Source organism: Coloeus monedula (genome assembly GCF_965178545.1).
Source record: "Coloeus monedula genome assembly, chromosome: 3".
Classification (NCBI taxonomy): Eukaryota; Metazoa; Chordata; class Aves; order Passeriformes; family Corvidae; genus Coloeus; species Coloeus monedula.
The window spans coordinates 38,484,628-38,497,429 of NC_138783.1; the positions used below are offsets into that span (position 1 = coordinate 38,484,628).

Consider the following 12,802-nt stretch of genomic DNA (forward strand, 5'->3'; position numbering starts at 1 on the left):
CCACCTGACTACATGTGAATATCCTTATTTCTCGCTGCCTCTTTAACTCTTATCCTGGTTTGTTGTCTGCTGTATGTGGTAGCACTGTCCAGGCTTCACTGCTGGCAACAAACACGAGCTTTTTAAGCCACCTGGCAGGTTTGTATGCACCTAGTGATGATTGCAAACTTCAACAAGTCTTAACGCTTTCTTCTTTACAGAAGGTGTTTTTAAGTTTTATGGGTTAAATTTCCTGCTTCTAGGGGTCAAACTATATTCCAAGGTGCATGTGCTTCTCATCTAGGCAACTGGCATTTTTTCCCCATTTTATATAAAGGAGAATGCAAAGCATTTTGCAAGCTGCATTAGAGGACAGCACAAGCAGCTACATATGTCTGCAATAAGTGTGTTTGAAGAGCTTGCTCCCATGCTACAGTGCAGAAATATGAACAACTTCGAGAAAACATAAATGTCTCTCTGAAAAGTAGGCTTCAAGTGCTTTAAATATATTCAGATTTTCATAGCTGCTTAAACACATGGATGGGTAAAGATTATTTCACGGTTTGGCTGACAGAGGAAAGATAGTTCACGTCCAAGAATTCACCTTTGAGGAAGTCACTAAAATGATGAGTTTTCTGAAATTTCCCAGTCATGGACATTAGCTCAAGATCAAGATCTTGCTCTTTAGTGATGACGAGGAATTATGCAGTTCCTGGTTGGTATTACTGTTGCAAAAACACTAAAACTGATGCAGTTTGTTGCCTTCAGATTATATCTTCTATTTGTTACTAAGCTGCATATAATTACTATCTATATCTTTGTTTATCTTTGGCTAGTTAATTCCTTAGTCCATGTGCTCTGTTCTAGAACAGCCCTACGGACATGTGTGGAAGTTAGTGAAATTCTTAGGCAGTTTCATCAAGGCAAAATTGGTGGTGAGGTTCTTCACCCTTTTGTTAAACCAGATATTTCTAAACTCTTGCTGCAAACCCTATTATCTGTGTTGACCCAAATGCTCCTCTAAGGCTGCCACAGATCTCATGCTCCTGAAGAACCGATTTAGAAGTGCACTGGGCTCTGACAAACAAACTACCAAATGGTGTAAGTGGATCTGGCTCCAGGGTGGCAGAAGGAGGCTGAAAACTGTGTTCTTCAGTTGTCCCTGCAGTGTCTCAAAGACTGCTCATCCTCTTTCAAATCTGTGAGTGCCCCATTCTAAAATTAATAGGAACAGACAGGTGAGCTCACGGTGGGATTTGGGGGGGATGGGAGGTTATTTACATCAGCCAGAGAGCACCTGCTTCATGCAGCTGATAACTACACACATTAACAACAGTTCCATTTCCCACATAACATGAGGGCAAGTCATGATCTTTTATCTGAGGACTGTTGTGCTTTGTACACAAGTACAGCAGTAAGGACCAGATAGATTAATGTTTTTGCCAGTACCTGAGGTTTAGCAGTATGTTTAGAGAGATGAAAATGTGGAGTCTCAGATTGAAATGATCTAGCCCTTTTCCACCCTGACTTCTTTATTAAAAAATCATTTTGCCCTGTGAAACATCCGAGCATTTTGGATTTTCTTTGTTGTCCCCCCATAAATACAGTACAGTGCACTATCCTTATTGTATGTGAATCGGCAGCTCGGGGCTTGTCTTGGCATTCCTTGTAGGTCATTCACATTCCAGAAATATTTGTCTGAAAGGCAACGAATGAAAGATGTTTAATTAATATTCCAGGGGATATCTGATGCTGCAAATATCTTGTGCAATGAAAGTAAACAAGGAAAAGGAAGCAATAGTGATGAATGAAACTTGGAAGATGTTTTCTTCCATTCTGCAAAATAACAATTTTACTACTCTTGACCAGTTAAAAACGTCTCTATTTTTTGTCTCTCACTTTCATATGCTGGGGAGGGCCATTAAACTTTATCTAAAAGGCTTCTTAAATAGGAACACAACCATGCAAGTGAGTATGTTAATATGTTGTACTGGTCTGCTGTTTAGGACCAGGTTATCCCTGACTATAAAGTGATAGAGAGAAAGAGAGTGTGCAAATGCTTCTGTACTGCCTCAGCTCCCCAGAGGAGCTTGTCCAGGGTATGTGCAGATCTCTCAGCTCATGTACCACTACCAGAGCCTGAAAAATAAAACCGGAAAGAACGTAAAGCACACTTTTACTGCGTACCAACCTTTCTTCTCCTCATACATGTGCCACATATGAAGCCAGTGAGTCCATTGATGACTTGAATAAAACAAAGAATAGCTTCAATCACACCAATGGCCAGGAGAATAGAGAAAAGGACAATATTCCAAAGGATGATGTTTTCAGGTTGTTTGCAAATACTCCATGTTGTCTGGTTAAACAAATAATTGTCTCTGTGATAGAGGAAAATAATTGGCAAGGTATTAGCAAGTAAAAACTTGAGAATGCTTTCTGTGTTTTCTGGCATTTTATTTTCTGAACTTGATTGCACAAAGTGAGTCCCAGATGGTGCTATAATTGTTAAAAGCTGGTGATTCTCCCCAGAATTCCCTTTACAGAGATGCAATTGATAACTAGGGAAGAGAGCCACATCTGTAATTTGTTGCATGCACAAGAATCTCCTCTTTGTTGTATGGCAAAATTATGTTAATAACAAAAAAGAAAGGTTTTAAAATGTGTCTCAATATTCTCTATTCCTGCTGTGGTATCTCAGCCCAGTCCATTCATTATCTCTAGCACTGGCTTGAAGAGCATGGTTGTCAAGGCTGACTTTAAAGATTCTGAGAAGATTTTTGCTTTGCTTTTCAGAAGTAGGTAGAGCAGGCTGAATTCTTGATAATTTAACAGATTAATGTGGCACAGTGAGCAAACATCTCCTTTTGACTCCAGTGGGAGTCAGCTCACCAGCCTTTTGAAAGCATGGTGCAAATTGCACGAGGGGCTTGTGACAAGCACAGCAGACAAAACTCAGGCAATTTGCCCAAGGATGGTTTCCTGGTCAAACAAATGACCATCTGGAACATGCTACTCAGAGAAGTGTGAGTTTAGGTGTACACAGGGTGAACCACCAGTTCATTTTGGAAAAATCCAAGTTTACTTTAAAAAGATACGGGACGGGTCAGGGAATGTAAAATTGGAGGAGCCTGTAAGCCATACTCACTCCAGAGTGTCATTCCTGAAAGGGTAGAGGTATTCTCCATCACCTGTGTCACACAGAGGACCCCCAATCAGCCCCAGTGAGGAGATGACCACACAATATGCTCCTCCTGCGAATCCCAGCACAGACAGGATCACTGACAGCAGCATCTGAAAGGGAAAGACCTTCAACATTGTGTGCACAGAGGTTTGAGTAGCATGGAGAACTCACAATGAATGGGAAAGAATTCTCTTTACTTCTCTTACTTTGTGCTGAAACTACTACTGCTACTAAATTTGTGGAAATAAAAAGCAGTTGACTTTTTCTGACTAATTTTCTAGACGTTCTGGATGTTAAAGAACTTATTCAGAATTTTATACTTAAGCTATCACTTATGAAATATCTGGTGAGTTTTCTTTCAAAAACCAGTACGAGGCCAGTCCTGGATTGATCTGTTCCATATATTGTGCCTTGGCATTTCCAACTCTTCAGCTTTCTTGGCCCCTGCACCAACAGAATCAAGCAAGCAACTACTGAACCAGGTATGAAAGCAACAGAAGATACATTAATTGGTTTTGCTAATTGATGGAACACAAAAAAGCCTTTCTTATTGCTGCTTTCCTTCATTTTGCAACAGCATGACACGTGATTACCACTGCTCATGTTGAGAAATCTAATTGTGCTGCATGTGGCAACAAACCAGCAGTGGCTTCGTATTGTATGTAATGCACTCATGTTTTACATCAGCTGCTCCCACAGAAACGTCACCTTTACTCCATTTGGGGATAGCTTTCTAGTAATGAATGGGACGTATCTGGTTGCTGTTTGTATATAGAAACAAAAATCCCAGGAGGGTGCTACTGGTGGTGCATCTGGGACAGGCTTCCCTATAGTCTTGTTAAGAATCACTGTTTGTGGGTGTTCACAACTCTGCCAAGTGGGGGAAGAAACTCTGGACCAGACAGATAGAGCCAGGGGAAGACCTGGGGCAGGGACAAGGCAGCAGGCCTGCCTTAAAGTCAGAGCAGTGGCATGACCAAGGAAGCACGTATGAAATACTCTCATCCATGACTCAGGTTTGAAGCCAAATATCTCAAGTCGCGTAATTCCCTGCTGCCAGCAAATACCAGGTGAAATCCAACAGCCCACATGGCAGGTAGAAACCTTCTCCTAGTCCCAGTTGTTCTACTACACTGCAGAGTCAAATGGAAATACCCACCATCCATGCTGGGGTTTTGTGACAAAGCCTTGAAAAGGCTATTCTCTGTCTGAACATGCTCAAGCTGGTGAATGCAGTTTCCAACTTGACAGCCAACTGCTTTCTGTAGAACCTTCCACGATGCCAGTGTGTGAATTGACTAATTTTGTGTGTTGCTTTGCCTCTAAAGCAATCCTTGAGTTAGAAGTTGCTGGGATTTCTCATGGGATTTATTTAATTATAACTGATTAACAACTCAGTCTTTTCTTGCAAAGCTGGATACCCTTTTTTTAGTCTTTATCTGCATGTTGGCTGAATTGACTCTTAACAGAGCTCCATTGTCAGCAAAATGTAGGTAATTTACTCTATTGTCCCAGACCAAAACAGTGTCTGGGTTGTAGCTGATGCACTGTCTCTCACAATAAGATCACCAACCATGCCTTGTGGTGAAGGTGAGTGACTGATACTCTCTTTGAAACTCCTACCTTTGCTGAATGACTTTTCTCCACTTGTTTTCTCATTTACTTCAACTGTGCATTCTGCTTCTTAGCTGAAGGATCCTAATTATGTTAACAATTCATTTTAGCACAGCAGAGCAGTACAGGGCATCCCAAACACAATTACGAAGAAAAAAATCAAATGGTCCTTTGCTGTTACTATGTTTTATGATAGCAGTTAGTTCCAGTAGTCCTTGCCAGTGCTATCTCTGATGACTATTCTCTGTCACATGATTGTCTCATTTGAAATCTGTTGACTGTGTGACTAGCCCCATCCTAACTATTTCCCTTACTGTGTACAAGATCATCTAGGCAAAAACTTGTCACCAAAAGAGTCTGAGGTTGCTGCAGCTGTTAAGATAGGCTCTCCTCAGCATTTTCTAGACATGCAGGGGCATTTCCCCATTTTATCTACTGATCTGGAGACTTTTCTGGAGGCTTGCCTCATAATCTGTGGAAATCCAAGAATTTTATTAACCATTTCATCATCTCAACCTTTCAGCATTTCCCCTAGTTGTACTTCTCATTGAAATATTTTATTTCCTCATTTGTGTCCCTAGTTGCAACAGGAGGCCTAAACCAGGATGCTTGAGTTTGTTAAAATTAGCTTCCCATGATGTTGACCTGTTCTGCACTCCTGAAAAGGTTTTGCTGATCATTTTTGCTGATTTTCTTTTAATGTTTTCCCAGCTTTATCCTTCACACAATTGAATTGTCCCTGGTGAACTGATGAGGACTCTTAGAATTCATTCTTTGAACGTTTGCAGCAGCTGCTTTGGTGAAGTTAGCAAGTTCCTCCTGTCCCAGCCTGTGCTACTCTTTATTGCCCTGGTTCCTGTTCCATACACATCTCTTTCTTCTCTGTTTCTTTGTCTGGAGGTGGGGGTTTTTTTTGTTTTTGTTTTTTTGATGGAATTGTTATTCTGCCTAGTTATCTTGATGTCTTTGATGATCTAGGTTTGTTTGTCTGGAAAGCTGCTATGGCTATTCCTGTTCTACTAGTAAATCTTAAGGAAGACTTAGAAATACTGGAGTATGTTTGCTGATGCAACGAGAGAAGCTGTACTTTGGGTGGGCCTTTTCCCTCATGACGTCAGTGCAGTGGATGATTTCAGATGTGTACGTGCTGAGCTGCAAGACACTGAAGCTTTCTAAATCTATTACTTCCAAGTTCATTACTCCACAGTGCAAGGACAAGAAGCCATTTATGTATGTTTGTAACTAATAATTTAAAGTTGATTAATGAAAAAACTTAATGCAGCACGTAAGCACTGTGAACTGGAAAACTCACTAAAGTGAATAAAAAGTATGGGAAACATAGTAATTATTATTACTGTTGAAGTAACTTCGGCAGCATGTAAAGGCTTTGATGAAGTCCGAAACTATTAAACCAGGAATTGCACAAAATAAAATAGAACAGAGTCCCTGCCCTGAGGAAAATGTTATGTTTCGATTGAACAATAATTCTGATCAGTAATGACGCTTTAGCCTTTTTTTTTCTTTTTACTATGACAAGCAATTCTGAGTATTCAGTGTAAATTATCATTTTATACCTAAGATCTCCAAAGCAGAAAGGTACCCAAACTGCCTTTGGAGTGCAGAGGCTCCTGAGTAGTTCCAGTGAGGGCTGTTTCTCTGCCAGCAGGTGGAAGTAACTGGGGACCCCTTATCAGGTCCATCCAGACCTACCTCACAAGGAGCTGTGGCACTTTTGGAGGTTGCTGCCATTGTGCATGTTTGAACCAATCCCAGGAGTTCTCTGCTCTCCAGGGCCTCACACCATACCCTGCCTTGCATATACAGCTCATATAATCAAGGCATCTGAACAACCCTGCTGTGGATGTCTGTGCATTTTTTCCCACTCTCCCCAAAGCAAATTTTGCCTGAGGTTTCTTCCCTTTAAGAAGTACACCATCAGCCTTCAGAACTCCCTGCAACCCTCACCTCTTTTTGAATGCTTGGAAATCACTCTTCCCCAGGAGCTGGGCAGGGTAAACTTGTTTTTAGTGCCGTTCACAGCCACTCTTTGCTCATGTCCCCATTTCATCCCTACTTTGAGCCACAGTCTGTTTAAAACATAGGGTGTAGAGCTTCACTCTTTCCACCTCACAGAGGTGTGTGACTCCAGAGAGGTGTGTGTGTCCAAGAAGACAGCATTTTCGTAGATGGACTGTCCTCACTGAGCCTATTTTCCAGTTAGGTTTGGGTAGCTCCATCACTTGGCCATCAGCCACTTTGTGATATGGTCTGGTGGGCATGGTGGTATTCATTTGAAGGTTGGACTTGATGAACTTGGAGTTTTTTTCCAACCTTAATGATTACGTGATTCTCCTGATTCTATGAAATATCACAGTGCATAATAAAATTACTTTCTTAACCTCTATTTTATTCCTCCATAACAGCAAATAAAGAAGAGGAGGAACAGCTTGTAGGTAACCATTCTGTGACCGGAAGGTGCAGACAGGGTATCTGGCACTGATGTACTGCTGCTAGGAATGGCTCAGACAGAGAAAGAGGAGGGGGAGAATGGAGGATGGTGGTGGGCTGCTGGATGACACTGAGCTACCACCTATGTTGTTGGGCTGGGGAGTGAACCTATCCAGCCTGGGGAAGTTTGACTCTTGGCTCCGTAATATTTAGGGTTGGGATGAAGAATGGAAAAGAGACACCTGAGATGTTGTATGAACTCAGCCCAGTTCAGCTGGATGTCCCCTCGTGACTTACCACATTCAGTGAGTGTAGGAACCACTACAGTGGCTATTTTTCACCACTGCTTTCTGCATCACTCAAAACCAAGCAAAACAGCTGGCTCAGGCACTGTTTGCAGGGTGCCTAGGATCTCACCCCAGCTCTACAAGTGGCGTGCTTGGCCATTGTTAGCATCCTGTCTGTGCATGTGACCTTTGGTAAAATCAATGTAATGGCATGTCCCTTGGGATGTGCTTGCTGACATCTTAATAAAGAATGCTATTTTGGTATATGGATAATGAATTAATTTAAGTAAAATGTTTTGAAGAGGCAAAGGTCTTCTCATGGATCAAGCTAAATATTAATTGAAGAGTACAGAAGAGACGTGCTTTATTGCATGGAATCTCTCATTCCAGTCTGGTCCTGGGAAGGATGCAGACTCAAAAAAATTTCTAAGTCAGTCTATTCTTGCCAATAATGATAGCCACACAGAAGTCTGTGCCTGGGGCTTGAGGATGAATGGAGATGCCTGTATAACATGTTGCTTTATAATATTCTTAATTATCAAAGAAAAAAGTCTCTCTGGCCTTTCTTTAGATGTCAGAGAGCCTAAATTGCATTTTCACATTTCATGTACGCAATGTTTGGGCAAATGTGAGCTACAGTCAGAGCTGCAGGAAGTAGTGCTGGCTCCTCAGTGCCAGATGCATCAGCTCAGGCTTTTGGCATGGACCTGCAAATAGGAGACCTATGTATCCCTACAGCGAAAAGCAGGGATGAACCTGTGGAAAAGCAGATTGTCATGGAAGGGTATAGAGGAAACCAGACTCTGTGGAAGCAGGATGAACAGGCAGCTGTCTCAGTCTTTAGGATTGCCTTGAGCAGGGGAACCTGTAGCCACTTTATGTGATGAAGTCCTACTTTGCCCTCAACATTGTGCCTAAGGGCTCCAGCAGTGTCCCTGGCTGATTTCCCTCACATCAGCAGCTGCAATATCATAACGTTCTTGCTGGCTACTGAGTTCTCAGCCCCAGCCCAGGGACGCTGTAGATCAAGCTCCTCTTCTAGGTTTCCCTGATATGGCTGCTGAGAGTGGTGTGATGGTTTGTCACTGCACATTTCCACCTGCTGAGCAGCCATTTAAAGAGCTATTGCAGAAACTGTAGTGCCATTTCAACACATAAATATCCACTTACCCCACATCTGTTAGCGCAACATCCTGCTCCACCTGCTCCCAGCATCATGAATGCCGGCAAAATAACCTGTAAGAAAAGCACAGGCTGAATTGGTGTGCAGCACTTCTGCTGGGGTGGTTTTTAAATTCTAGGAGCTTGGGCATCATGTTCCTCAACTCTAAGTCACCTTCTGACTCTTCTCTGGGAGTCACACCTGCTTGGATGTTGGTGCTGCTGAAGAGTTACTCAGAAATAAGTGTGGGATTACAGCTAAAGCTGTCTGGCAAGTTGCTGGCGCATTAATTCTGATTGCTGAAGCTATACTGCTTTTTTCTGCAGGGCATTGTTGGGTTTTTTTGTTTTTCTTTTTTTTAAATGTGTTAGTTTTGAGAAAATTGAATTTCTGCCCAGAAAATATACATAGCTGGACTAAAAATTATGTCAGTTTAAACCTCCTGAGCATTCTGCTTTGGATTATAATTGGGAAATCAGCCTTGAGCTTCCTGAAACAGATCTGACTTTGGTTTGGGAGTTTTTCTTGTGCTAAACTTCTGGAAAACCTATGAGATGGACTTCAGTCAATGGGGAACTCCCAGTTCACATCAGCACCAATTCTCCATGGTAATTATCAGGTGGAGTTGGACCAGTACAATGCAGTCAGTAACCATCTATGACTTGGGATATACTGCTGCCTTACAGAGACACTCTGGAGTTAGGAAAAGTTGCCTCTAGTTTGGTAGCCTGAGGGCAAGAAAGCTTTAGTGGGTCTGGCTGTGCAGCCAACACACTCCCACTGCCTTGTCTCTACACACCAATGCTGGTTAAAGCATCTCAAAGAGCATCACAAGTAAAGGAATATTGGAGAAAGTAGGAAATGGTTACCATGAAGTTAATGAAAGAAAGAGAGCCCAAACAAATAAATCAGTCAATCAAACAAACAAATATAAAAGGTAAAAACTGTAAAAATTGGCCTGACTGGCAAGATTTTTTTTCTCATGTAGGGCAGGAAGAGCAGAATGTCCATGATGAATGAAGCCCGTGGAATTTATGTGTGTAGTGTGAATATCTCTGTTGAAGAGTGTAGGACAGTGTTATGAAACTTGCTTAGATTTGCAGGCTCCTGAATATTTTTCAAAGGATTTATTCTCCATTGCCTCTTATGCACACCCCAGGGGCAACCTACAGCACCTACAGTGATGGCTGGACCACCTCTGGAAACCTTCAGAAATAGAGCATTGAGGTTAAGAAGGTGCTCCTCTTCCTGCAAAGAAGTCAGCTCTTAAACAATCACAAATGGTCCTAAGGCAGCCTCAGCCCCAGTGTGCTGCTGTCTGGCACTCAGAAGAAGAGTTAATACCTCTGCCCATCAAACCAACACTCTCTTTCCTTCAGGGCTGTAATTTTTCTTTCGAAGTTTCCCCTCTAAGCTGCAAACACTTTTGTGTCATCTATTAGCCTGGCTCAGGATGAAGGGTTTGTTTGGCAGCTTTCTTTTTATGCAGTGCCTGATTATAAACACCTGCCTTTTGACATGGGAATGAGAATTTGCTGGATTTGGCCGTTGTCAGTAAACAAGAGCTGTGTGTGAGCCATGGCTCAGTCAAGGCATTTCTTTGTGTTGTACACAGGCTTTCCATGAGGAAAGACATTACTATGACACATAGAGCCAGTCTTACTCTCTTTGCATCCTAAATATTTGAAATAAGGAAATTGAGAGGTTTTCACGTCATATAATTTCCATCAGAGATTCAGCAGAGGAGGAGGAAAGGGTGGAGCTGGCTACTCAGCCAAAGAGTGGACTGATGATCTATGTATCAGTCTACAGATGAAGTTCCCAGGTAGAGGGAGGTTTACTGGCTCACAGAACTAAGCCAGGCTGTTCTGAAGTTTCTCCCACAGTCTTGACTCTGAAGGCTGTGTCCTAGTTGTGGGGAGATTCTCCAAGGTCAGGCAACCTGTTGGCATGACTTGCCTCAGTTTCCTTTGGGAGAAAGCCATGTGCATGGGGGGAACGTATTGCAGCACCATCTCTCCTCACTGTAGTGTCAGGATATGGACCAGACTCCAGTCGTGAGACATCCTGTCTCTTGTTTTAATTCCTTAGGACACTGAGAAGGCAATCTTCATTTTCCCATGCTTCCAGCACCTGGAAGATGGAGCTGATGATAATACTCTCTTTCCCCTTACCTGTGGGCATTTCTCATGCTGTTTTCTGGAAAATATGTACACTCAACAGCATTGTTTGTGGATCAATAATTACTCCTAATGCTGTGTTTTGAAGGTCAATGCAAATTTTTCCTCTCCTCTGACTAGCTGCTCTCATTTTTGATGTATGTGGTGCTGGCCACAGGCAAGTCTGCGTGGAAGCCTCAAAAGAAGGCGCATTTTCAATGAGCCGATGACGCTCTCACATCTAACATCAGCCTTTCCTTTCATTGAACGCCAATGACTCCTGGGCTTGCAGTGATACGAATTTTCCACAAAGTCTCTCATGTAGTTCCCCTTCTTCCTTCTACAAACTCATGCTTATGTTCAGGCTCAGCATGAGTAATAGGCCCAAGTGGTAGCTGCAAGAAGAAGTAGACAAGCCGCTGGTGGAGAACAGTTTACTGAATGATCTTATACCATGTTTCTGCTTTGGGAATACGAGTATGGACCACATCCACTGCAGGCTTTCTGAAGACTTAAGCAGCAGGTGCATCACAGTGTGACTGTGAATGAGATTTACTTTTTTCTAAGTTAATTATTCCTAAAAATTCTGCTTTTTTTTTGCTCAGCTCTGTGCCAGTTTGCCATCTGCCCAGTACTGGTCAGACGCATGTTACTCGCTTAGCTTTATAACTGCACTTGGGTAGATAATTGGAAGACCAAAAAGGGAACAGGCTTTCTGATGGACTGGAAAGATAAGTGTTCCCCAACATGTTCCCTTCTAGCTATGGAGATTCACATAAAAGTGATCTTTCCTGAGACCTGGAATGGAGAACTAGTTACAGAAGAGCACATTCAAACCAGATCAAACAGGGAAGAAGGTAAGTGGGAGTGTGGGAACATGAGGCATTCAGCTTACTAAGCCATTTGCAGCTCCACATTTGTAAAGTGTTAGCTGGGTCTCAAACTAACACCTGCTGAAACATGTTTCAGTTTTTCCCTTAATGTTTTTGCGAATTGTGTGTACATAAAATCAGCTGGAGGAGTAACGAAGGGGTGCAGACAAATAGTGAAAACTCACCACCTCCAGCTGAGCTTAGGACCTCAGCTTTGCTTTCACTCTTGGAGGACGAACATTCATGTAACTCTTCTCCACAGTAAGCAGTCAGTCCTAGTGCTTCTTCCTAACTTGGAGTCCTGGTATTGATTTCAGGAATATTTTGTATTTCTTTGACTAGGCACTCTTTTGCCTTAAATGCATTTTTTCAGTTACATACCCAACTTCACATTTAAGCTGTTCACATGTTTATGCAAAACACTTTTTTATGACCTGGTTTTTAATGGAGGTTTTCTTGGCCCCAAATTTAAAACAAAACAGAACAAAACTCACATGAAACATTCATCTCTTACCAGTATGCCAGCTCCCAGAATGCCATGGAAAAACCAAACCATATCAGTTATCTCAGTGAGCTGTAGTACTTGTCCATTGGGGAAGTACAGGAGAATGTTGGAGACAATGGCACATACTGCCAGTGGGAAGAGGGTGATCCCAATGCACTTCGAACACTTCCCTGTGCACATGGCAGCTCTCTGCTCAGGAAAGAAACAGGGAGGATTGGGTTACTGCAGTACAGGGAGCACAGGATTTCAGCAGTTTTATTCTTTAATGAAAGAAGAGTCAATTTTGACGAAAGAAATGTTCCAGGTAAGACTTAGACAGATAATCCTGTTCTACAGAACCTGTTCCCTTAAGAGAATTTATTTAAAATTGAATTAGTCAAAGCTGGGATGTTTAATGGAATTTATTTAAAATTGTAGGACCACACCTGTGTTGGTGTGAAATTACCAGAGAGTTTCATCTTAGTTTTTCATGGACAATTGTCTGTCCATTGGGAATATCAGTAACAAAACCATGACCCCACAAACAGATACCCTGGCTGGTAGTCTCCATGGTAGGGCAAAGGCCTTGAGTGGAAGTGGAGGTGGATGCCCTGGG

The 12,802-nt window shown here is 42.3% G+C and overlaps 1 protein-coding gene across 1 annotated transcript; it reads right to left on the bottom strand.

Annotated features, from left to right (window-relative positions):
- Positions 1-1,656: 1,656 nt before the first annotated feature.
- LOC309571291 (transmembrane 4 L6 family member 1-like) lies at positions 1,657-12,387 on the bottom strand (the record flags this gene model as incomplete). Its single annotated transcript, XM_082278665.1, has 5 exons — positions 1,657-1,677; positions 2,171-2,357; positions 3,125-3,270; positions 8,680-8,745; positions 12,217-12,387. 5 exons carry the CDS (start codon positions 12,385-12,387, stop codon positions 1,657-1,659), a joined length of 591 nt encoding a protein of 196 aa, XP_082134791.1.
- Positions 12,388-12,802: the final 415 nt, after the last annotated feature.